General features: G+C 43.6%; 1 protein-coding gene across 2 annotated transcripts in view; it reads right to left on the reverse strand.

Moving 5' to 3' along the window:
• The window catches only part of LOC110491831 (forkhead box protein J3), a 98,901-nt gene that overhangs the window by 26,693 nt on the left and 45,075 nt on the right, over positions 1 to 27,133 (reverse strand). For both annotated transcript variants that reach the window (XM_021565622.2, XM_021565623.2), the window contains 2 exons: positions 15,167 to 15,241; positions 2,827 to 2,910 (listed from right to left, as the gene is read on the reverse strand). In XM_021565622.2, coding sequence (XP_021421297.1) covers positions 2,827 to 2,910; positions 15,167 to 15,241 — 159 coding nt within the window. The remainder of the gene's footprint in view (positions 1 to 2,826; positions 2,911 to 15,166; positions 15,242 to 27,133) is intronic.

Below are 27,133 nucleotides of genomic sequence, written 5' to 3' on the forward strand. Positions count from 1 at the left end.
TTTCATAAGGACGCTGATTCTCAGCAACAGCCCCCCATCTTGTTGATCATTACTTTCTACACATATCACCACTATCTTGGCTAATGACTACTCCCGGTCCTTTCCACTCGTCAGTTAACTTGTTTGTAGTAAACTTCGTTTCCAGTCTCGTTCTTCTTATCAGTGGGTCGAAGCTGTTGACCCTGCAAATTCTCTGAACACTCTGCTTCAGTGAATGCTTTTCTCGCTGCATGTAGAGCTGAAACCCATGCACTCAGACTGGTCCTTTCTAGTGCTGAAGATTAGGGTTCTGCCTGAACACTAGTTGGTATGGGCTGTGGCCATGAACATTGTGCAGAGTTTTTTTGCCATCAAAGCCAAATCTAGGGCCGTTTTCTAGTCACATCCATCGTCTTGCTTCACTTTCAGCATAATCTGTGAGTGTTTGATTATGTCTCTCCAGAAGTCCATTGCTCTATGCAGCAGTTGTCTTTTCTCTTATTTCATTATCATTGAATTCTCCTCCATTGTCACTGTACAATTTCTAGGGCGGGCCATGCACACTTATCCAGGAATGAATGAAGTGCTTAACGATTTCACTGGGTTTCTTTCTATTCACAGTGCTTCCAGCACTGAAGAGTGTGAAGTGGTCAATTATGTCAAGGTACCACACACTTGGCCCCAGATCATATAGATCTACAGCCACTGTTTCATTGTATTTGGAAGCCAGTGGCAAACCAACAGCTGGTCTGGGCTTAGGTTTGCTGTATCTGACATGTCTCACAACTGTTAACTATCTGCCATAGAATGGAAATACTCATTCTCAGAACTGCTGAGTAATTTCTGAAGTCTGTCAACTGTAGCATGTACTCCACTTAGCACAATAAACGGTTGCCATAGCACTCAGGCCAGGTTATTCTACAACGAGACTCCAGCGCAGGCGCATTAATAACAGAGTGATAGCCCCGTTATAACAGAAATATAGGGATACTTAAAACATGAACATAACAGTTGGTGCCTCAACCCCAACAACTTTTGACAACCTGTCAGTTTTAACACTTTGAATACACCATTAGAACAGTTAGACACGTAACCTTATATTAAAACAATGACTAGGACATGTTACTATAGACTTGTCACCTTATTTTAAAACGATGGTTAGGACATGCATGTTGTGGATATATACCCTACCAGTCTTAACGTCAACAGTGAAGAATTCCTCTGTCCAGTGTCTGTGTTATTTTGCCCATCTATCTTTTCTTTTTATTGGCCAGTCTGACATATGGCTTTTTCTTTGCAACTCTGAGGCCAGCATCCCGGAGTCGCCTCTTCACTGTTGACATTGAGACTGGTGTTTTGCAGGTACCATTTAGTTGTACAAGATCTTCAGTTTCTTGACAATTTCTCACATGGAATAGCCTTCATTTCTCAGAACAAGAAGAGACTCAGAAGTTTCTGTTTCTGGCCATTTTGAGCCTGTAATCCACAAATGCTGATGTCCCAGATACTCAACTAGTCTAAAGAAGGACTGTTTTATTGCTTATTTAAATACGGACAACAGTTTATCTGTGCTAACATAATTGCAAAAGTGTTTTCTAATGATAAATTAGCCTTTTAAAATGATAAACTTGGATTAGCTAACACAATGTGCCATAGGAACACAGGGGTGATGGCTGATTTAAAAAAAAAATTAAGTATGGAATATCTACAGAGGCCCATTCTCAGCAGCCATTTCCAGCTACAATCGTCATTTACAACATTAACAATGTCTACACTGTACTTCTGATCAATTTGATGTTATTTTAAAATGGACAAAAAAAATGTGCTTTTCTTTCAAAAACAAGGACATTTCTAAGTGACCCCAAATGTTTGAACAGTAGTGTACATGTATTAAATTGGAAACCAGACTAAAGACTTTGTCTGTGGCCAATTGGTCTAGGGAAAACCAGTAGGAATACACATTCTCTTTTGACATTGAAAGAAAGCTATATTTCTGAGTAAAGCAAAGTACTCTTCCTGTGAGACAATGTAACAAGCAAGTCTGCCCAGAAATGCAACCGAAGTGTAAGACAGTTGAAGAGTTTGCATGTAAAAAAGAAATGACAAGGCTCTGAATTAATAAATGTTTGTGATCAAAAAATAATTCCAGAAGAAAATACTGCATGTCTAAATGGCAGCCTAGGGCCTTGTGTGGGGTAATTAACTAGAACAGAAGCGTAGAATACTCTCTCCCCCATTTCCTTTTCTCTCGCCCTCTTCTGCTAGCTCTCCCTTCCCTTTCTCTCGCTCTTCCTCCCTTCCCTATACCTGCCCACCCCTCTTCCTCTTTTTGTTGGGCTGCGATGATTGTGCACTTTGCCGCTCCATGCATCCTTTGTTTCCGTGGTGATAGGTAGGGCAGAGGCAGTGGTAGATGCGTAGGGGGAGAATGGGTCTGCTGCTTCTCGGTGCTCAGTCAGGCACTCAGATCACTGAACACCAGTGGTGTAGTGCTAATTCTTTAGGGGCAGGAGAGACGTGATTTTTCATGGCATGTCATCACCAACTCAAAGAAGATAGGGGATGACTGTAGGCCGAGATGAGACAGCATCATTAGTAATTTAAAATTAAGCCAATAATGCAATGCTCAATGACATAGTTCAGAGCAGTCTGGCCGTGATGTGATGCTTTATTTTAGCTGACTCCCCCGGTCAATCTGGGATATTTTGTTGCCCAACCTGCTATCCCGCAACATTTGTGCACGCCGTGGGTGACCATTAAATCGGAACAGTGTAAATTGTATGTCGGCCCATGCTGGAAAAGGTCGGCGGTGTCGAAAGCAAGGTTTGACACCAGTCCAGTACTCACCCTTTCTCCAGAGTGTGGCCTCTTCTTTGGCCTGGTGGGAAGTGTGTCCTCTTTACGGTTGGTGTCTATAGCCCAGTAGGAACCCTGGAGACGACAAACCAGATATTAACACTAGGGCCATACAAATGCTATTAGTGGTTTACCAGATTCCCTGCTTGACAATCCACCCACTTGATGTTAAATAGTAAGCACTAATAAAAATAATGTTGAAATGAAGTTATCCCACAAAAATCACTGCTACATATAGCAATAATACATCACTTATTTTCTACACCAACCCAGCAGCATCCCACAGCAACATGACATAAGTGGAGTAAATCAATTACTGTCTACATCCCAAATGGCACTTTATTCCCCATATAGTGCACTACTTTTGACCATCGTCCATAAGGCCCAAAAGTAATGCACTATATAGAGCATAGCGTGCCCCTATATCTTTCCCTCTGTTCTCCCTTGTTCTCTCCCTAGGAGGCCCACTGCGCCTGACAGAATGAAGTTCATATAGGAACACAAACATGGATTATCTGCGCTCGTCTCTGCGGATCTCCTCTCTCTTTCTAACCCTCTTTTTCCCCTCAGTATCACAACCCAGGGAGGTGGGCTACAGAACAAGTTGATAACGTGAGTACATGATGTAGCTATCGTTATATCTCGGAGGTTCTCCACAGTGTATAAAAGGATAAATGTATGGCTATCCTCATGTTGCACATTGGGTTTCCCCTGCAGTTTTATTGATTGGTTCGACCTGTTGTGCGAGTTAAGGCTCTGGTCAGGTCCACGTAGAGCTAATCAGGTGAGAACCTCCGTGTCAAACTACAGGCCTCGGCTGCAGATTCCAGCTGAATTATTGAGTTGATTTCCTCTCAATTCATTTTTCAATGGTTCACATCCCTATGGCCATGAGAAACACTCTGGCGAAAACAAAATTGGTAAAACCTATAAAGAATGGTAGCATGGAATTCAGACTCAAAGCGCCGCACTAGGCAGATCACAGTAATTACGAGTACAGATACAGTACACTTGTCACAGTAAAAAAAAAAATAAGATACATATACAATTTCTTAAAACACAGCACAAACAAGGTCTATAGAAACCTCTTCTACCAAACACACTTTTCCTGGTACAGCAATTTCACTTTACCTTTCCAACCACTTCATAATTCATGTTGAAAAGAAGTGCCGGTTTAAACTAGAGACAATGACGCAGCAGAAGACATACTCAAGTCAGTCATTTATTGACACAAACACACACAGCATTGAATCATAGAAGTAGTAGTTGAAGTACTTTTTTTTTTTTGCATTGACCCACTAGCACCATACCATGTTAGGAAAAGTGTCCAGTAAGTTTGCAGTCCGGTATGCACTACTCAGTTAAAATTGGAATCCACGTCTCTGTTGGAAGAACTCTGCACTAAAGACAGGTTAGGGTGGAACAATGTTTTTATAGTTGTCCCTGCCCATTGGCCTGGGGCCAGGTCAAAGGTGGTGATGGACAGATCAAGAGGTCCAATGAAAGATCACTGGGGAGACATGCCCTAACATGTTATTAGAGCAGAGGGCAGCTTATCACCCCTCTAGCAGGCCTTGCACCTCAAAAGAATAAACAAGTCCTGAATAGAAGGACAATTTTCTACAGCCACCACAAATGTTTACTTTGTCGGCTTTACTGCGTTAGAATTTTACCATGTTGGGTATGGGCACTGGCTGCTCTGCAGCCGCTCTGGCACTCTGCTGCCATCTTCAGCCATTGTGCTAGGTACAGCACGGTGTGGTGAGCTTGTGGCTATGTGGTGTAAATATGGCTTTTGAATTTGGCATTGTTCTGTGAGGGGAGCTGAGACACTCAATGCGGGAGCCGCAGAAGAGCTTGGTTACGGCGGGAACACTGGCTGTTGAAGTATGTGTAGGCTGCGGCACTGGATAAAACTGCTGGCCTCGGGTGCTGTCTCTGCTGGGGCTGCTGCTGGCTCAGGGGCTGTACCGGATGCTTAGCTTAGTTGGATATGTGAAGACCACAGCAGCTGCATCCGGCTGGTAAGAGTACACCCCTGGGTCCGGCCCTGGGTCAGGCCCTCCGTTCTGTATCCTGGGCCCTTGTGCGCTGCAAGCAATTGCCCATTGTCTATGATGCTCAGCATATCTAGAAGATCTGGATGTTCGACTGAAGCCTGAGACTTGGGCTGTGAGCCTTCTGAGCCACCTTCCATCCTCCTCCTCCTCTTACCGGTGTGTACTTGTCTAACTCTGATCAGGACTACCCTAGTCCAAGACCAGGAGTTGATTGAGTTGACTTTATTAGGATCCCATTAGCTACTGCACATGCAGCTACTCTCCCTGGGGTCTACATAAAATGTACAAATACAAGACAAAGTACTGAACAGTCATTGACAAGAACATTAGACATACATAAGAAAATATGAGTTATACATTGGAAAGAACTAAAATATTAGTAATATACTATTCCTACAGTATATACAAATTCATATTCTTATATACAGGACAGTTAAATCAAATCTTTAGAAAGAGGAGAGGTGCTGAGATAAAATAGGATTTTATCAGTTTTTGCTTTTTGCCTGAGTAACCTCTGGTGGCAGAGCATTCACGATGACATGGAAAGGGTATACCTAGCCAGTAGCACAACTGAATGCATTCAACCAAAATGCATCTTCCGCATTTAACCCAACCCCTTTGAATCAGAGAGGTGCGGGGGCTGCCTTAATCGACGTCCACGTAGTCGGCACCTAGAGCCCAGAGAACAGTTGTTGGGGGGGGGTTAACTGCCTTACTCAAGGGCAGAATGGCAGATTTTTCCACCTTGATGGCTCGGGGAATCGAACGAGCGACCTTTTGGTTACTGGCCAACGTTTTTCTACACAACTGATAGCGACGCAATAAATCTGTTTTTGGTTTGGGTACTGTGAAGAAACTCATAGTGGCATGTCTGTTGGGGTATGGACAGTGTCTTCAGAAAGTATTCATACACTGACTTATTTCATATTTGGTTGTGTTACAGCCTGAATTCAAAATTGATTAAATTAATGACAAAGTGAAAACATACACTGCTCAAAAAAATAAAGGGAACACTAAAATAACACATCCTAGATCTGAATGAATGAAATGTTCTTAAATACTTTTTTCTTTACATAGTTGAATGTGCTGACAACAAAAATCAGGCAAAAATTATCAATGGAAATCAAATTTATCAACCCATGGAGGTCTGGATTTGGAGTCACACTCAAAATGAAAGTGGAAAACCACACTACAGGCTGATCCAACTTTGATGTAATGTCCTTAAAACAAGTCAAAATGAGGCTCCGTAGTGTGTGTGGCCTCCACGTGCCTGTATGACCTCCCTACAATGCCTGGGCATGCTCCTGATAAGGTGGCGGATGGTCTCCTGAGGGATCTCCTCCTAGACCTGGACTAAAGCATCCGCCAACTCCTGGACAGTCTGTGGTGCAAAATCTGTTGGTGGATGGAGCGAGACATGATGTCCCAGATGTGCTCAATTGGATTCAGGTCTGGGGAACGGGCGGGCCAGTCCATAGCATCAATGCCTTCCTCTTGCAGGAACTGCTGACACACTCCAGCCACATGAGGTTTAGCATCGTCTTGCATTAGGAGGAACCCAGGGCCAACCGCACCAGCATATGGGGTCTGAGGATCTCATCTCGGTAGCGAATGGCAGTCAGGCTACCTCTGGCGAGCACATGGAGGGCTGTGCGGCCCCCCAAAGAAATGCCACCGCACACCATGACTGACCCACCGCCAAACCGGTCATGCTGGAGGATGTTGCAGGCAGCAGAACGTTCTCCACGGCGTCTCCAGACTGTCACATCTGTCACGTGTGCTCAGTGTGAACCTGCTTTCATCTGTGAAGAGCACAGGGCGCCAGTGGCGACTTTGCCAATCTTGGTGTTCTCTGGCAAATGCCAAACGTCCTGCACGGTGTTGGGCTGTAAGCACAACCCCCACCTGTGGACGTCGTGCCCTCATACCACCCTCATGGTGTCCGTTTCTGACTGTTTGAGCAGACACATGCACATTTGTGGCCTGCTGGAGGTCATTTTGCAGGGCTCTGGCAGTGCTCCTCCTTTATCGGGGGTGTCTTGCTAATTGCCTATAATTTCCACCTGTTGTCTATTCCATTTGCACAACAGCATGTGAAATTTATTGTCAATCAGTCTTGCTTCCTAAGTGGACAGTTTGATTTCACAGAAGTGTGATTGACTTGGAGTTACATTGTGTTGTTTAAGTGTTCCCTTTATTTTTTTGAGCAGTGTATTTTTAGAAATTTTTGCAAATTTTTGCAAATGAAATACATACACTACATATACAAAAGTATGTGGACACCCCTTCAATTTAGTGGATTTGGCTAGTTCAGCCACACCTGTTGCTGACAGGTGTATAACATTGAGCACACAGCCATGCAATCTCCATAGATAAACATTTGCAGTAGAATGGACTTACTGAAGAGCTCAGTGACGTTCAACGTGGCACCGTCATAGGATGTCACTTTTCCAACAAGTTAGTTTTCTCAAATTTCTGTCCTGCTAGAGTTGCCCCGGTCAACTGTAAGTGCTGTTATTGTGAAGTGGAAACGTCTAGGAGCAACACCAGCTCAGCCGTAGTAGTAGTAGTACGCCACACTAGCTCACAGAACAGGAGCACGTAGAGTGTCCTCGGTTGCAACACTCATTCCCGAGTTCCAAACTGCCTCTGGAAGCAATGTCAGCACAAAAACTGTTCATCGGGAGCTTCATGAAATGGATTTTCATGGCCGAACAGCCGTACACAAGCCTAAGATCACCATGCGCAGTGACAAGCGTCGGCTGGAGTGGTGCAATTTTCGGCGCCATTGGACTCTGGAGTGGAAACACGTTCTCTGGAGTGATGAATTGTACTTCACCATATGGCAGACGGACGAATCTGGGATTGGCGGATGCCAGGAGAACGCTACTTTCAACTGCAAAGTTTGGTGGAGGAGGAATAACGGTCTGGGGCTGTTTTTCATGGTTCGGGCTAGTCCCCTTAGTTCCATTGAAGGGAAATCTTAACGCTACAACATACAATGTCATTATAGACGATTCTGTGCTTCCAACTTTGTGGCGACAGTTTGGGGATGGCCCTTTCCTGTTTCAGCATGACAATGGCCCTGTGCACAAAGCATGGTCCATAGCGAAATGGTTTCTCAAAATTGGTGTGGAAGAACTTGACTGACCCCTCAACCCCATCGAACACCTTTGGGATGAATTGGAACAACGACTGAGCCAGGCCTAACCCCCCAACATCAGTGCCCGACCTCACTTATGCACGTGGCTGAAAGGAAGCAAGTCCCCGCAGCAATGTTCCAACATCTAGTGGAAAGCTTTCCCAGAAGAGTGGAGACTGTTATAGCAGCAAAGGTGGGACCGACTCCATATTAATGCCCATGATTTTGGAATGAGATGTTAGACAAGTAGGTGTTCACATACACTACATGACAAAAAGTCTCTCATTTACATAAGTATTCACACCCCTGAGTCAATACATGTTAAAATCACTTTTGGCACTGAATACAGCTGTGAGTCTTTCAGGTTAAGTCTCTAAGAGCTTTGCACACCTGGATTGCACAATCTTGATCATTGCTAGACAGCCGATTTAAGTCAAAACTGGAACGAGGCAACTCAGGAACATTCAATGTCGTCTTGGTATGCAACTCCACTGTACACCTGCTCTTTCCATGACATACACTGACCAGGTGAATGCTATGATCCCTTATTGATGTCACTTGTTAAATCCTCTCTGAAGGGGAGGAGACATGTTATAGAATGATTTTTAAGCCTTGAGACATGGATTACGTATGTGTGCCATTCAAACGGTGAGACAAAAGATTGAAGTGCCTTTGAACGGGGTATGGTAGTCGGGGCCAGGCGCACTGGTGTGAGTTTGTCAAGAACTGCAATGCTGATGGGGTTTTCACACTTGCATTTACCCACCACAGAACACTTTGTATTCAATACAAAGTATTGTAAGTATTCAGCACATATCAAAGCTGCAGGCTAAATTTAAATCTAGACTTGGTTTCCTCTACCGTAATCGCTCCTCTTTCACCCCAGCTGCCAAACTAACCCTGATTCAGGTGACCATCCTACCCATGCTAGATTACAGAGACATAATTTATAGATCGGCAGGTAAGGGTGCTCTCGAGCGCCTAAATGTTCTTTACCATTCGGCCATCAGATTTGCCACCAATGCTCCTTATAGGACACATCATTGCACTCTATACTCCTTTGTAAACTGGTCCTCTCTGTATATCCGTCGCAAGACCCACTGGTTGATGCTTATTTATAAAACCCTCTTAGGCCTCTGAGATACCTACTGCAGCCCTCATCCTCCATACAACACCCGCTCTGCCAGTCACATTCTGTTAAAGGTCCCCAAAGCACACACATTCCTGGGTCCCTCTTCAGTTCGCTGCAGCTAGCGACTGGAACGAGCTGCAACAAACACTCAAATTGGACAGTTTTATCTCAATCTCTTTATTCAAAGACTCAAATCATGGACACTCTTACTGACAGTTGCTTTGTGTGATGTATTGTTGTCTCTACCTTTGTGCTGTTGACTGTGCCCAATAATGTTTGTATCATGTTTTTTGCTACTACCACGTTGTTGCTACCATGTTGTTGTTATGTTGTGTTGCTCCCATGCAGTGTTGTCATGTGTTGCTGCGTTGCTATTTTGTTGTCTTGGGTCTCTCTTTATGGGGTGTTGTGTTGTCTCTCTTGTTGCGATGTGTGTTTTGTCCTATTTAAATTGTATTTATTTTAACCCTAGGCCCCCGTCCCCACAGGAGGCCTTTTGCCTTTTGGGAGACCGTCATTGTAAATAAGAATTTGATCTTAACTGACTTGTCTAGTGTGGAAGGACCACTAGAGGGAAGGCTGGGCTCACGGATAGTAGCCCAACAAGGCATGTGAGACAAGGTAAGCAATTAAGACGGTGACATATCTGTGATTGTTATAATTTAAAGATAGTCTTGTGTTCCTGTGTCATCTAAAGAAGAAGAGGTATGTTGTTCCTTGGGAGATTCTCATTTGATTGTGTTGGAGTGTTTGTATTGTCAGAAATCTCTCAATAGAGAACTGTGTTCAATCAAGAAAACCAACTCCTGACTCGTTTATTCCACCATTCCGCTTTAGAGTGACACCAAATTACTTGCTCACATTGGTGGAGAATGCGGGCATTAGGTGGACGAGTGACACAAGAATAAGTGAGCAAACTACCTCTCCCTCAACATCAGTAAGACTAAGGAGCTGATCGTGGACTATAGGAGAAAGAGGGGAGAGCACGCCCACATCCACATGGCTGATGTGGAGCGAGTCGAGAGCTTTCAGTTCCTTGACATCCACATCACTAAGGACTTAATATGGTCCACATAAACCCGCACAGTCGTGAAGAGGGAACGGCACTGCCTCTGCTCTCAAGAGGCTCAAAAAGTTCTACAGCTGCACCATCAAAAGCATAATGCCAGACTGCAACACCGCTTAGTATTGCAATTGCACCGCCCTTGACCGCAAAGCGCTACCAAAAGGTCTGTGCGGGACAGCCAAGTACATCACTGGGGCTGAGCTCCCTGCCATCCAGGACCTTTATATCAGGCGGTGTCAGAGGAAGGCCCGAAAACAAGCCATAGACTGTTCACTCTGCTACGGTCTGGCAAATGATACCGGAGCATCAGCTCTCGGACCAACTGGCTCCGACACAGCTTCTACCCCCAAGCAATAAGACTGGGTACAATTAATTGACAATTTAGCAAACTATCTTGCACTGACCCTACGCCCACACTACTACACTCTCACACAAATTCTTTACACAATCAAACACTACATACACAACACACACACACAATTAAACACTCATCATTTGCTGCTAATACTCTTAGCTATCTGGATGCCTAATCACTTTACCCTGCCTTCATGTAGATATCTACCTCTGCACACTGATCTGGTACTCCCTGTATATAGCTCCATTCTTGTGTATTTTATGTATTACTCTGTAGTTACTGTAGTTACTATTTTATTTGGGATTATTATTTTAGAAACTGCATCGTTGGGAAAGGTTCGTAAGCAAGCATTTCATTGTAAAGTCTACACCAGTATACGGCGCATGTGATACATTTATTTTGTTTTATTTGATGAAACCATGATGTATGACAGAATAGGGTGTTGCATGCAATTGTGTTTGAATTTCTTCATGTGTCAGCAAAGTTGCTTAAGATGTCACACAAATTGTGTCCAAATTTCTTTTTTGACACAGGCTTAAGAGTCTCTCAATTAGCAAATTACTAATCTCATGAACTTTGTTTCTGAGGCTACATATATTTACATGAGCTAACTTTAACCCTTTCCAGGGTAACTTTTCTAAAACTGAACTCAATGATAATAGGCTGTAATTCTAATAATTCTATTTCTGATACTTACAAAAAAGGAATTCATGGATTTGTTGAATATTATGTTCTGCAGATGCCTTCTCTGGTTTAGGTCAGCTGCAGTAGGGTGCTATATTCTTCGTGCCACTTCTGCATAGCCATCTTGTGGACTGTTGGTTTTCTGATTGGGGTGTTGTCCTGTTAGCATGGGGGGTAGGTAGCGAGGTGCTGGCCACTCGATGGGGCATAATGGTGTAGGGTGGAGCTGGCCTCTCTGGAAGGGGCCCGGTGGTGCAGGGTGGAGCTGGCCTCTCTGGAAGGGGCCCGGTGGTGCAGGGTGGAGCTGGCCTCTCTGAAAGGGGCCCGGTGGTGCAGGGTGGAGCTGGCCTCTCTGAAAGGGGCCCGGTGGTGCAGGGTGGAGCTGGCCTCTCTGGAAGGGGCCCGGTGGTGCAGGGTGGAGCTGGCCTCTCTGGAAGGGGCCCGATGGTGCAGGGTGGAGCTGGTCTGTCTGGAAGGGGCCCGATGGTGCAGGGTGGAGCTGGTCTCTCTGGATGTGGCCCAGTGGTATATAGTGGTCTCTCTGGGTGGGGGCTGATGGTCACGATCTTGGAGGATGTATGGCAGAGTTCCTCTTATTTGGGTTTTGCTTTGTCCCAGAGCACTTTCTTTCAGTTTCCTAGCAAACACCTTGACACTTTGTTTGTTCAAAGTGTACTAGGTCATACATCAGCTGGGGGTGAATGTCACGGTGGTTTGCTAGGTAAACATTGTCCAAGAGCGCACAGCGTCTAGACACCTCAGCATTGTTGCTCTGAATAATGTGGAAGGGCACAACACGGGCAACTCGGCGGACATAGTGATTTTGGTATTAGGAAATCTCTCTGCAGCTCTGGCTGCCACTTGCTGCATTGCAGGAGCTACATGTCCTCTCATTGCCCTCAATCATTAGAACATGTGTGAATTACAATATGTTCAGACCCATTTAAGTTGTTGCTTGACAGACTAAGGCATTTGCTGTTGTTGGGCACCATGCAGGGGCTTACTGATTGACATGCCAGGGAATAGCAGTTGATCTCAGAGAAAATTCCCCATTGGAGTCACATATTTCGTCAGCTGCTGGTTGTCAAGCAAATAACTGTCAGTCTCACGGTAATTGACCGTTAATTAACAAACAAAGCATATCCTGGCTTCCACACTACATGCCACTGATGCAGAACTTTGGAGCATCTACATTTTCAAAACTCTAAATCCATATAATATAGCTTACACCTTCACAATAAATCCATTATTTATTTTATGGAATGAGTTTGGCTGTGGATGTGTTCCGTGTGATGCATGGATGATGAAGTTTGCATTTATCTTTTACAATAAACTGTCAAATTGAGGAATACATTTTAAGACCTATTTTCCATCAGTACCAAAACATATTTAGATGCTGTCCAGACAATGGTATTTAGGCGCCTTTGTTGCATCATACGTTATGTTACTACTGTTCCAATCACATATGAGATCGTAAGCTGCAGGGATCACTCAACAATGATCACAAATATGTGATTGTAAGCATCAAAGTGTTAATGGTGAAGAGTTGATTATCAGGCTCCTTTTCAAATACCAAGATCTGTCGAACCATTAGTGATTCCTCCGTTCCTGGCATGGCCAAAGTACCTACAGTGCCTTGCGAAAGTATTCGGCCCCCTTGAACTTTGCGACCTTTTGCCACATTTCAGGCTTTAAACATAAAGATATAAAACTGTATTTTTTTGTGAAGAATCAACAACAAGTGGGACACAATCATGAAGTGGAACGACATTTATTGGATATTTAAAAAAAATTGAACAAATAAAAAACTGAAAAATTGGGCGTGCAAAATTATTCAGCCCCCTTAAGTTAATACTTTGTAGCGCCACCTTTTGCTGCGATTACAGCTGTAAGTCGCTTGGGGTATGTCTCTATCAGTTTTGCACATCGAGAGACTGACATTTTTTCCCATTCCTCCTTGCAAAACAGCTCGAGCTCAGTGAGGTTGGATGGAGAGCATTTGTGAACAGCAGTTTTCAGTTCTTTCCACAGATTCTCGATTGGATTCAGGTCTGGACTTTGACTTGGTCATTCTAACACCTGGATATGTTTATTTTTGAACCATTCCATTGTAGATTTTGCTTTATGTTTTGGATCATTGTCTTGTTGGAATACAAATCTCCGTCCCAGTCTCAGGTCTTTTGCAGACTCCATCAGGTTTTCTTCCAGAATGGTCCTGTATTTGGCTCCATCCATCTTCCCATAAATTTTAACCATCTTCCCTGTCCCTGCTGAAGAAAAGCAGGCCCAAACCATGATGCTGCCACCACCATGTTTGACAGTGGGGATGGTGTGTTCAGCTGTGTTGCTTTTACGCCAAACATAACGTTTTGCATTGTTGCCAAAAAGTTCCATTTTGGTTTCATCTGACCAGAGCACCTTCTTCCACATGTTTGGTGTGTCTCCCAGGTGGCTTGTGGCAAACTTTAAACGACACTTTTTATGGATATCTTTAAGAAATTGCTTTCTTGCCACTCTTCCATAAAGGCCAGATTTGTGCAATATACGACTGATTGTTGTCCTATGGACAGAGTCTCCCACCTCAGCTGTAGATCTCTGCAGTTCATCCAGAGTGATCATGGGCCTCTTGGCTGCATCTCTGATCAGTCTTCTCCTTGTATGAGCTGAAAGTTTAGAGGGACGGCCAGGTCTTGGTAGATTTGCAGTGGTCTGATACTCCTTCCATTTCAATATTATCGCTTGCACAGTGCTCCTTGGGATGTTTAAAGCTTGGGAAATCTTTTTGTGTCCAAATCCGGCTTTAAACTTCTTCACAACGATATCTCGGACCTGCCTGGTGTGTTCCTTGTTCTTCATGATGCTCTCTGCGCTTTTAACGGACCTCTGAGACTATCACAGTGCAGGTGCATTTATACGGAGACTTGATTACACACAGGTGGATTGTATTTATCATCATTAGTCATTTAGGTCAACATTGGATCATTCAGAGATCCTCACTGAACTTCTGGAGAGAGTTTGCTGCACTGAAAGTAAAGGGGCTGAATCATTTTGCACGCCCAATTTTTCAGTTTTTGATTTGTTAAAAAAGTTTTAAATATCCAATAAATGTCGTTCCACTTCATGATTGTGTCCCACTTGTTGATTCTTCACAAAAAAATACAGTTTTATATCTTTATGTTTGAAGCCTGAAATGTGGCAAAAGGTCGCAAAGTTAAAGGGGGCCGAATACTTTCGCAGGGCACTGTACATGCGGCAGAATACCAAACAGCAGTATGCATTGTATAGAAGAGCAGGTCAGAGATTTAATTATTGTCTCCAATTAGGGTATAATCAGCAATTGTCTCTGGGTTTTTCCTTAGCATCACAAACAAACGCTGCTGTTTAGAAAGTTCAGAGTTCTTTTCAGCTGGTAAATCAAATGGAAAGTTCCTGCAACTGCTGCCAATATTATTTTTAGAATTTGTTTTCATTAGAGTTGATTGATTATCATTAATGCATGCACTTATTCAAATAGTGTACCCCGATTTTTAAAATTGTACTTTTTAGCTATTAAATGTGTATGTGTAATTAACACAGTCCACATCAGTTACAATGTCCCGAATGATTCTACCTCACCTTCATGTGCTTTTGTTTGTTGTTGTTTTTTTCTTCTTATCACAGCCTGTACTGTCTTTCCTCCAGAATTCCTCAAACAATTCCTCTTTCCATTGGTTTTCCTCATTCTTCTCGTTGTGCGTGGAAGAGTGTGAGCATGTCGAAATGACGCATCATATTCAACCTCATTTGTGGGCGATTTGATAGAAAACACACTTGACTCTTTTCTCCTACCAAAACATGTGGTCATTTAAGGTGAAATATGTACTCAGGACTATAGTGGTCAGGGAATACTTACTTTTCCAGGGTCATCTTTAGAGCGAGGCACTTTGAGAAAACACTTGTTGAGGGACAGATTATGCCGTATTGAGTTCTGGGAGGGATGAGAGAGAGAGAAGAGAACAGGGAGAGCTGTTAGACATGTCTTTACAGCAACATTGTTATTTTAATATTATTTCACCTTTAATTAACCAGGTAAGCTAGAACAAGTTCTCATTTACAACTGCGACCTGGCCAAGATAAAGCAAAGCAGTGCGACACAAACAACAACACAGAGTTACGTGGAATAAAGAAGCGTACAGTCAATAACAATAGAAAAAAAAAGTCTATATACAGTGTGTGCAAATGGCGTGAGGTGGTAAGGCAATAAATAGGCCATAGTAGCGGAGTAATTACAGTTTAGCAAATTTACACTGGAGTGATGAGCAGATGATGTGCAAGTAGAAATACTGGTGTGCAAAAGAGCAGCAAAGTAAATAAAAACAATATGGGGATGAGGTAGGTAAATTGGATGGGCTATTTACATATGGGCTATGTACAACTGCAGCGATCGGTTAGCTGCTCAGATAGCTGATGTTTAAAGTTAGTGAGGGAAATATAAGTCTCCAGCTTCAGCGATTTTTGCAATTCGTTCCAGTCATTGGCAACAGAGAACTGGAAGAAAAGGCGGCCAAAGGAGGTGTTGGCTTTGGGGATGACCAGTGAAATATACCTGCTGGAGCGTGTGCTACGGGTGGGTGTTGTATTCGTGACCAGTGAGCTGAGATAAGGCGGAGCTTTACCTAGCATAGACTTTGATGACCTGGAGCCAGTGGGTCTGGCGACGAATATGTAGCGAGGGCCAGCCGACTAGAGCATACAGGTCGCAGTGGTGGGTGGTATACGGGGCTTTGATGACAAAACGTATGGCACTGTGATAGGCTGCATCCAGTTTGCTGAGTAGAGTATTGGAAGCTATTTTGTAAATGACGTCGCTGAAGTCGAGGATAGGTAGGATAGTCAGTTTTACGAGGCTGTTTTTGGCGGCGTGAGTGAAGGAGGCTTTGTTGCGAAATAGGACAGTATAATTTTTCACTCTGTCTGTATGATTAAAACAGGTAAATATTTTACTTCAGGGCACATTACCTGCCACACACCCTCCCAGGCACCTGTTAGTTAGGCCAACTAGATCTATTTCGCTGTGCTCTATTGTTTTCCAGGTCAAGAAAAGTCTAACAGTATTAGATGGTTGATTATGCAATGGCGACAGTGCATTTGTGATACAGAATGTGATTAAGCAGTACTAAACATAAAGCATGCCATGGCTAGCATCACTGAATATAATTGGATTTGGGGTATGATAAAAATAAATACAATAAAAAAAACACTGAGTGTACAAAACATTAGGTACTGCTCTTCCCATGACAGACTGACCTGGTGAAATCCACTTCACCTGTTAAATCCACTTCAATCCGTTTAGATGGAGAGGAGACAGGTTAAAGAAGGATTTTTAAGCCTTGAGACATGGTGTGTATGTGTGCCATTCAGGAGGTTAACTGGGCAAGACAATGATTTAAGTGCCTTTGAATGGGGGTATGGTACTAGGCGCACCGGTTTGAGTGTGTCAAGAACTGAATCACTGCTGGGTTTTTCCAGCTCAACAGTTTCCCGTGTGCATCAATAATGGTCCACCACCCAAAGGACATTCAGCCAACTTGAGACAACTTTGGGAAGCATTGGAGTCAACATGGGTAACCCTTGACACCTTCTAGAGCCCATGCCCCAACAAATTGAGACTGTTCTGGGGGTAAATAGGTGCACAACTCAATGCTAGGAAGGTGTTCCAAACGTTTTCTACACTCAGTTTATATCAATCAAGATGTGCATTTGTTGGTGTGTAGCCCCTGTACCTACATTATAACACAGTAAAACTCCAGTGCAGCTGACATGAACAGTCTTCTCCCTCAGGGCTCCTAATAATACCACTGGGGAGAGAAGACAAAAGGAGTACTGCGCTCTCGCTCTATTTCCCATTTCTCCCTCCCGCTCTATCAACAGTTGGGTCTTCATTCGCTCCTCACAGTCTCAATCCTCTCTCCACCTCTTATGTGAGCTGAAAGCCTATGGAACGAATAGAGGAAAAGGAGTCGGAGTAGGGCCGAGTTTGAGAAAGAGTGAAGTATGTGTCCTTTACTTGAGAATGCAGCAGAGTGACTACCTGAAATAAATTAATTTATGTCCATGGCATCCTATGCTGGACAGTTTTCCAAAGAGATTAAACCATGATCCAAAACATTCACACACATACGCAAATATCCCTGTATTAAAAACCACCAGGCTTCTCACACACAAGACGACAGCTTTGTCTGCTACTCCAAGCTGTGACATCATTGGTCCCCCAGAAGACAGATATAGAAAGCTGAAGACTGAGCACCTCTCCACAATGAGGCCTCTTCACCGGTCACTTTACTGTAGTAAGCCAGCCCCCCCCCCCCCCCCCCCCCACCCCACCCAGCTGTACCAGGGCATAAACCGTTACCACGACGAGAGACCGTGCCGCTCTCACGGAATGGGCTGATTTTGTCATAACCCGACACGATGGCATTGACAATAATGCACTGAGTGGCTACAACGGGAATAGAGCTAATGTGATTCGCTGCCGCATCCGCCCATTCATGATGGAGTTGAGTGAATAAGTAGCTTATTGGGCACACCTGGGGCTTTGCTACTGCCCAGCTTCTAAATTAATCTTGGTGAAAGGCGGCATAGGGTGGAAAAGCAGATTGTCGAATTTACATCATAGGCTACTTCCTCGTTCTCTGGATACATTTGGGTTTGTGGGGATTCGAGATTATAATCATTGTGACTAGTAATATCTATGGAGAGTAAAGGGTTGCAGGCTGTTACGGAAGGCTTATGCTGAAGCATGACAAGAGCCAGTTTGAAAAATGTGGGGTTTTCAGATACACAAAAAGAGAGGCTGGAGCTTTTCTGCAGATGGCTAGAGGATATAGGCCAGAAGGTGACATAAGCGTGCTGGAACTATTAGCTAAGAGTGCAATGTGTGACAGTGCTTTTGGGGATTGACAGTAATAGGGCCCTATAAAATGTTAATATTTTTTTTCCCAGGTTTCCATTGTCCCTTGTTTTTTCAGGTTTTCACTCAAAAATCACACTTTTTAAAATAGTAAAACAACTAAATTCGATGTTTAAAGTCCACAGCAATTGGATTGATGCCAATAATCATGATACTGTATCATTCTGCCAGGTATGTATAGACTACTTTGTAGTTAACATTTCATTGACGAGGTTTAAGGGGAAGCCTTTCCATCTTTTCCAAGATTTTTTATTAGCATCATCGCTAACGGCTACACAAAGTGGTAGCTGCGTGCACTGCACATACACAGACGGGGAATTCTCATTGCCTCATCAGAAAGTTGCAAGAAATAAAAAAATCACTGATGCCTTCTGTTCATGTCTTGTGATCAACTGGGCAAATTAATACATTTAGTTGATTCCCTACTAAGTTCAATACATTTTTGAATATTGTTGATTTCCGTTTTATTGTCTGGATTCTGTGATTCCGTCCGCCTTCTGTATATCGCAGATTTTACAGGGCCCTAACCTAGTCAAAGTGAATCTGAGCGCTGGAGATTTATAGGTCTAAGAGAGGGATGTGTGGGCTTATGGTGAAGATAAAGGGTCTACACTGAGTGTACAAAACAATAGGAACACCTGTTCTTTCCATGACATAGATTGACCTGGTTAATCAAGGTGTTGGATTCTAACTTTAAATATATACTTATTCATGTTACTATTCACGTATTATGTAATTGTTAAATCTCATGGATCTTATGGAGAAGACAAAAGCGTAACAGTCTGGTTTCAGTCGCTGAGAAGGTTGGATAGCTGTGGATTAGGGAGGAGTGAACAATGTGGGCTGAGGTCAGGTCAGGTGAAGTGACAAGGAACAGTTCTATTACACACACACACACCACGTAAGTTCCTGCCTAGCAACAGAGATGTATTGGCTGCCTATATGTGCAAGGAGGAGACTAATAGGAGGGTATAAATAATGGGGCTGGTGGAACCATATCTTTGTCTTTTCAAATGTTTGACCCAGTGGGTGAATAAACCTGGTTTGAGTTTTGACTAGTTGTCAGTTTTTCACTCTGTCTGAACCAAACAGTTGGCATTGTCAGCAGGATTTTCCACGATTAACAGTCAAACTGGAGAGTCCGAATCAGTGGAGCAGGAGCGGGCGCAAAAAACAAACAAGGTAGGCACAGTTCCTACACTCATTCTGACATCTTGGGAAGGTGAGTCATAGGATAAATAACAAATTATAGGATACAAATCTAAAAGCTTGAGTTTATTCAGAAGTCCCGGACAGGGTGGTCCCTCTGTGGAGGGCAAGTCGTCCCGGACAGGGTGGTCCCTGTGGGTTGTAGAGAAGTAGTCCATGGAGAAAATCAACAGGAGGGAATGTGGATGGTGACAAAAGGTTTCCTATAAGTTCTGGAGGAGAGCCACATTCATGATTAGAAAAGCAAAACGATAACAATAAGGAGTGAGCTTGGTTTATGCAGATTGTGGAAATAGGGAGACAACTGTGAATAATTGTGGTTGTGTGTGTTGACAGTGATATTTGAGGCGTAACACTGGTGTAAGACATTAGGTCAGCCGTATTCACCAGTAGTAAAATTAGCAGACGCTTCAGTATTGGTTCAAATACAAGGTATCAGGTGCCGTGACTAATTAATAGGCACAAATACAATAACTACTCTCCAGGGAAGTGGGTATTACTATCTTCAAAAATAGTTAGTAGAGGGTGTGTATTAGAGCCGTGAATGAGGAAATCCAAACACCATAAACAACGTTGAGGGAGGCGCAGGAATAGCCACCATTGGAATGGCATCCGTGGTTTCTGACTCTCCCGAAAAGGGGGAATATAAGAGGAAAACTATAGTAAAGCCATGGATGCACTAAAAGAAGTGCACAATCAAACTAGCATTTCGGCTCAAGTAATGGTTAAATTGAGCAAAGTGGACAAAATTCAGCACTTCCATGCTGACGAAAAATTCAAATCTAATAATGAATTCAGAGATGCTGTTGTGAGTTGGCACAATGACAAAGGAAAAATAAAGTGCAATAGACCAGCAAGCAAACCTGTTATCAAAACGGCTATTGCGGGGGAAGTGGATCAACATTTTCACTGGGATGAAATAGTACAGCCGGCCTTAAGAGTGGAGTCTAATTCTGCTCACTTCGCAACCGTGCGTGTGGTTAATACAGCCACAGTGAAAGTCACTAACAGTGGTTTCAATGACCACGGTAAGACAAAGAAACAAGGAGGAAAGGGCAGTGAATCAGTCCCAAGGCGTTATAGGCGTCAGAGCCCTGTTTTAGGTGTGGGGCCGTGGGTCATTGGGAAAGTGAGTTTAGGGCAGCAGGGGAACCTACTGCACCCGCTCCCTCTGAAGGGAATGCTGTGATTCAGGCGTTCGCCACATTAGCAGAAGAAAAGCAGCAGACACTCGAAATAGGCAAAATTTACAACAGGAAAAAGTATGACACTCAGCAAGGTAACAGGGGCAGAATCGAAAGCAATACAACTATTATCCATGTTTATACGAAATTACAGGGGAATGGATTCTAAAAAAGGTAACAAGTTCAAATTGGCACAGCCAAACACTCCTTGCAAACTCAGAAAACCGTATTTTTTATCTCATGAGACACTTGATTCTGTCTTTTTCTGAAATAGCTTTATAGAATTGACGAAAGGAAGGAGGGGTCACGAGAAATTAGAGTGGAGTTAATATTGTGAGTATTGTTTGTAGAGTTTTGAAAAAGCAATTCTGTCAAGCGACAGTATTCGAGTTACCAAACCTAAAATGACTTAAATGTTGTAGTGCGGTGGTTACGCAAAATCATGGGGAAGAGAGAGACATAGGTCAAATACGGGAGTAAATTGTTAGACTCGGTGGTGAGAGGAATGTCGCCATGTCTAAGGGTAGTACAAGCTACATAAACGTTGGGATGGATTAAAACAAACGATTCATGAATGGAGGGAGGACAGCGGACACCTGGTGAACAGAATTGCTTATGTTTGTTTGGAATTAAAACCTGTGTGTTAATGATTAAGCTTTAGCATATTGAATACCAATGACATTTACATTTTCTCTCCCAGGAGAGGATGGGGTGTCCTCATCTCTCTCGTTGAAATTCTTCCCGAGGCTGTTGTCTTTGGAGAGCGGTTAGTGAAATTCTGCAGTATTATAAAATATAAAAGTACCTGGATCCAGCTGTAAAGGGAGCTTTATTTTAAGCACACCCACAACCCAAAAGTTATGAATATTTGTTAAGTGGTGTTAACCTTTTCATACGCGAGTTCCAAATATCGTTAACGGTTGCTTCAGCATGAGTTGTTTTATGCATGTGATGTCAGAATGCACTCAGCTGTTCCAAAATGTGATTGTTACGCAACAAGACAGTTAACCCGCGCTGCCTGCTAATCATCTATAGGCTGTTTCAACTTGCCATTTTGAAATTATTTTCTAACAAGTTGTATTTTTAACAGTTTGAATTGAGGGGTGTTCCGCCTCATTAATTCACATAAAATTGTCCAAAACTGAAATGGGCTATTTCTATGTGAGGCTTTACTGAGCAGGACAAACTTCCCTCTTCGAGGAGAGCCCTTCCCCATTTTTTCCACACATTAAGTATGCAGACATTTGCACAGTCTTGCACGAACTGGCAAATTTTCTGGCTGGTGCTCGTTTTGCCTCCATTGTTGTTTTCCTTACAAATAATAACTTTGGACATGTGCGCATTCCTTATATTCTGTAAATTGTTGTCATTTCTAATGTAGCGTTATGTATGCATGTATGCATTTACAGTATAATTCATGTTTTCAAGTACTGGTGACAAATAATGCATTTAGATTATTACATAGATTGTAATGGACACCAATCTGTGTAAAATACTTTTTTGAAGGTTGTACTGACGGTAATGAGCTAATGCTAAGCTATTTGCCAGCTATGTGTGGTGCCATGTTTGTTGACATTATACAATGCATTATGGGTGTCATGTAAACACCTGTCAGATAAAATATGTTATAATGGAGGTGGAATGGTTCACTGATCAGTCGGGTAAACTTCTGGAAGTGAATGATCGTAGACCACACACCCCCTTCAACATGCATACTGCAAACAGCCCAAACTCATCTGGTCTCCTCTTATCTTTGATTAACGCGAAAAACAAACATGGCGGTGCGTACAAACTAACCATCATCGGATTACTTTCAAAATCTAGAAAGTATACGCAATTATTTCCATCAATGTTGAGCTCAACCGTGATGTGATGAATTAAAAAAATAGTAATTACTATTAGCTAATTCATATTGTGGTTTCTGTCAGCCGAGAGTTTTCTAAATGTGTTATATCAATATTTCCTCAGTTAGCGCTAGGACAAATATAGCTTACATTTTCCGGTTTGGATGACTGGGTATGCTGTTGCTACTTCTGTGAATGTCTGAACATTGCATCCAAAAATAGTCAAGTGTCAAATATAGTCAAATGTCAAATGTAGACCGCATTATCTACCAAGAGAATTCTCTTCGATTATAATCACAGCCGTATATATCCCCCCCCAAGCAGACACATCGATGGCTCGGAATGAACTTTATTTGACTCTTTGCAAACTGGAAACCATTTATCCGGAGGCTGCATTCATTGTAGCTGGGGATTTTAACAAGGCTAATCTGAAAACAAGACTCCCTACATTTTATCAGCATATCGATTGCGCAACCAGGGGTGGAAAGACCTTGGATCATTGTTACTCTAACTTCCGCGATGCATATAAGGCCCTGCCCCGCCCCCCTTTCGGAAAAGCTGACCACGACTCCATTTTGTTGATCCCTGCCTACAGACAGAAACTAAAACAAAAGGCTCCCACGCTGAGGTCTGTCCAACGCTGGTCCGACCAAGCTGACTCCACACTCCAAGACTGCTTCCATCACGTGGACTGGGACATGTTTCGTATTGCGTCAGACAACAACATTGACGAATACGCTGATTCGGTGTGCGAGTTCATTAGAACGTGCGTTGAAGATGTCGTTCCCATAGCAACGATTAAAACATTCCCTAACCAGAAACCGTGGATTGATGGCAGCATTCGCATGAAACTGAAAGCGCGAACCACTGCTTTTAATCAGGGCAAGGTGTCTGGTAACATGACCGAATACAAACAGTGCAGCTATTCCCTCCGCAAGGCTATCAAACAAGCTAAGCGTCAGTACAGAGACAAAGTAAAATCTCAATTCAACGGCTCAGACACAACAGGCATGTGGCAGGGTCTACAGTCAATCACGGACTACAGGAAGAAATCCAGCCCAGTCACGGACCAGGATGTCCTGCTCCCAGGCAGACTAAATAACTTTTTTGCCCGCTTTGAGGACAATACAGTGCCACTGACACGGCCTGCAACGAAAACATGCGGTCTCTCCTTCACTGCAGCCGAGGTGAGTAAGACATTTAAACGTGTTAACCCTCGCAAGGCTGCAGGCCCAGATGGCATCCCCAGCCGCGCCCTCAGAGCATGCGCAGACCAGCTGGCCGGTGTGTTTACAGACATATTCAATCAATCCCTATACCAGTCTGCTGTTCCCACATGCTTCAAGAGGGCCACCATTGTTCCTGTTCCCAAGAAAGCTAAGGTAACTGAGCTAAACGACTAGCGCCCCGTAGCACTCACTTCCGTCATCATGAAGTGCTTTGAGAGACTAGTCAAGGACCATATCACCTCCACCCTACCTGACACCCTAGACCCACTCCAATTTGCTTACCGCCCAAATAGGTCCACAGACGATGCAATCTCAACCACACTGCACACTGCCCTAACCCATCTGGACAAGAGGAATACCTATGTGAGAATGCTGTTCATTGACTACAGCTCGGCATTCAACACCATAGTACCCTCCAAGCTCGTCATCAAGCTCGAGACCCTGGGTCTCGACCCCGCCCTGTGCAACTGGGTACTGGACTTCCTGACGGGCCGCCCCCAGGTGGTGAGGGTAGGCAACAACATCTCCTCCCCGCTGATCCTCAACACTGGGGCCCCACAAGGGTGCGTTCTGAGCCCTCTCCTGTACTCCCTGTTCACCCACGACTGCGTGGCCACGCACGCCTCCAACTCAATCATCAAGTTTGCGGACGACACAACAGTGGTAGGCTTGATTACCAACAACACCGAGACGGCCTACAGGGAGGAGGTGAGGGCCCTCGGAGTGTGGTGTCAGGAAAATAACCTCACACTCAACGTCAACAAAACTAAGGAGATGATTGTGGACTTCAGGAAACAGCAGAGGGAACACCCCCCTATCCACATCGATGGAACAGTAGTGGAGAGGGTAGCAAGTTTTAAGTTCCTCGGCATACACATCACAGACAAACTGAATTGGTCCACTCACACAGACAGCATTGTGAAGAAGGCGCAGCAGCGCCTCTTCAACCTCAGGAGGCTGAAGAAATTTGGCTTGTCACCAAAAGCACTCACAAACTTCTACAGATGCACAACCGAGAGCATCCTGGCAGGCTGTATCACCGCCTGGTACGGCAACTGCTCCGCCCTCAACCGTAAGGCTCTCCAGAGGGTAGTGAGGTCTGCACAACGCATCACCGGGGGCAAACTACCTGCCCTCCAGGACACCTACACCACCCGATGTCACAGGAAGGCCATAAAGATCATCAAGGACAACAACCACCCGAGCCACTGCCTGTTCACCCCGCTATCATCCAGAAGGCGAGGTCAGTACAGGTGCATCAAAGCTGGGACCGAGAGACTGAAAAACAGCTTCTATCTCAAGGCCATCAGACTGTTAAACAGCCACCACTAACGCTGAGTGGCTGCTGCCAACACACTGACTCAACTCCAGCCACTTTAATAATGGGAATTAATGGGAAATGTAAATATATCACTAGCCACTTTAAACAATGCTACCTTATATAATGTTACCTACCCTACATTATTCATCTCATATGCATACGTATATACTGTACTCTATATCATCGACTGTATCCTTATGTAATACATGTATCACTAGCCACTTTAACTATGCCACTTTGTTTACATACTCATCTCATATGTATATACTGTACTCGATACCATCTACTGTATCTTGCCTATGCTGCTCTGTACCATCACTCATTCATATATCCTTATGTACATATTCTTTATCCCCTTACACTGTGTACAAGACAGTAGTTTTGGAATTGTTAGTTAGATTACTTGTTGGTTATTACTGCATTGTCGGAACTAGAAGCACAAGCATTTCGCTACACTCGCATTAACATCTGCTAACCATGTGTATGTGACAAATAAAATTTGATTTGATTTGATTTAGTGTGGCTAGCTCAAACGCTGATCAAAGCTGGACGTCCTAAATAAGTGTTCTAGTCAAACTGGTTTGTTTGAGCGTAAGCTGCAGGGACCACTGTAGAATCACACCCGTTTGTTGGTATATGTGAAAAGGTTAATACCGTGTCTGATTTAATTGTGTGGGGTCCTTTAATTTGGTTTTAGTAGGATCTTCACAGGTTAGAAAGGATGCACCTTAAAGGGCAAACACATGACATTTTTCTGAAGTACAGTGCCTTGCGAAAGTATTCGGCCCCCTTGAACTTTGCGACCTTTTGCCACATTTCAGGCTTCAAACATAAAGATATAAAACTGTATTTTTTTGTGAAGAATCAACAACAAGTGGGACACAATCATGAAGTGGAACGACATTTACTGGATATTTCAAACTTTTTTACAAATCAAAAACTGAAAAATTGGGCGTGCAAAATTATTCAGCCCCCTTAAGTTAATACTTTGTAGCGCCACCTTTTGCTGCGATTACAGCTGTAAGTCGCTTGGGGTATGTCTCTATCAGTTTTGCACATCGAGAGACTGAAATTTTTTCCCATTCCTCCTTGCAAAACAGCTCGAGCTCAGTGAGGTTGGATGGAGAGCATTTGTGAACAGCAGTTTTCAGTTCTTTCCACAGATTCTCGATTGGATTCAGGTCTGGACTTTGACTTGGCCATTCTAACACCTGGATATGTTTATTTTTGAACCATTACATTGTAGATTTTGCTTTATGTTTTGGATCATTGTCTTGTTGGAAGACAAATCTCCGTCCCAGTCTCAGGTCTTTTGCAGACTCCATCAGGTTTTCTTCCAGAATGGTCCTGTATTTGGCTCCATCCATCTTCCCATCAATTTTAACCATCTTCCCTGTCCCTGCTGAAGAAAAGCAGGCCCAAACCATGATGCTGCCACCACCATGTTTGACAGTGGGGATGGTGTGTTCAGCTGTGTTGCTTTTACGCCAAACATAACGTTTTGCATTGTTGCCAAAAAGTTCAATTTTGGTTTCATCTGACCAGAGCACCTTCTTCCACATGTTTGGTGTGTCTCCCAGGTGGCTTGTGGCAAAGTTTAAACAACACTTTTTATGGATATCTTTAAGAAATGGCTTTCTTCTTGCCACTCTTCCATAAAGGCCAGATTTGTGCAATATACAACTGATTGTTGTTCTATGGACAGAGTCTCCCACCTCAGCTGTAGATATCTGCAGTTCATCCAGAGTGATCATGGGCCTCTTGGCTGCATCTCTGATCAGTCTTCTCCTTGTATGAGCTGAAAGTTTAGAGGGACGGCCAGGTCTTGGTAGATTTGCAGTGGTCTGATACTCCTTCCATTTCAATATTATCGCTTGCACAGTGCTCCTTGGGATGTTTAAAGCTTGGGAAATCTTTTTGTATCCAAATCCGGCTTTAAACTTCTTCACAACAGTATCTCGGACCTGCCTGGTGTGTTCCTTGTTCTTCATGATGCTCTCTGCGCTTTTAACGGACCTCTGAGACTATCACAGTGCAGGTGCATTTATACGGAGACTTGATTACACACAGGTGGATTGTATTTATCATCATTAGTCATTTAAGTCAACATTGGATCATTCAGA

Source organism: Oncorhynchus mykiss, chromosome 16, assembly GCF_013265735.2.
Source record: "Oncorhynchus mykiss isolate Arlee chromosome 16, USDA_OmykA_1.1, whole genome shotgun sequence".
Lineage (NCBI taxonomy): Eukaryota > Metazoa > Chordata > Actinopteri > Salmoniformes > Salmonidae > Oncorhynchus > Oncorhynchus mykiss.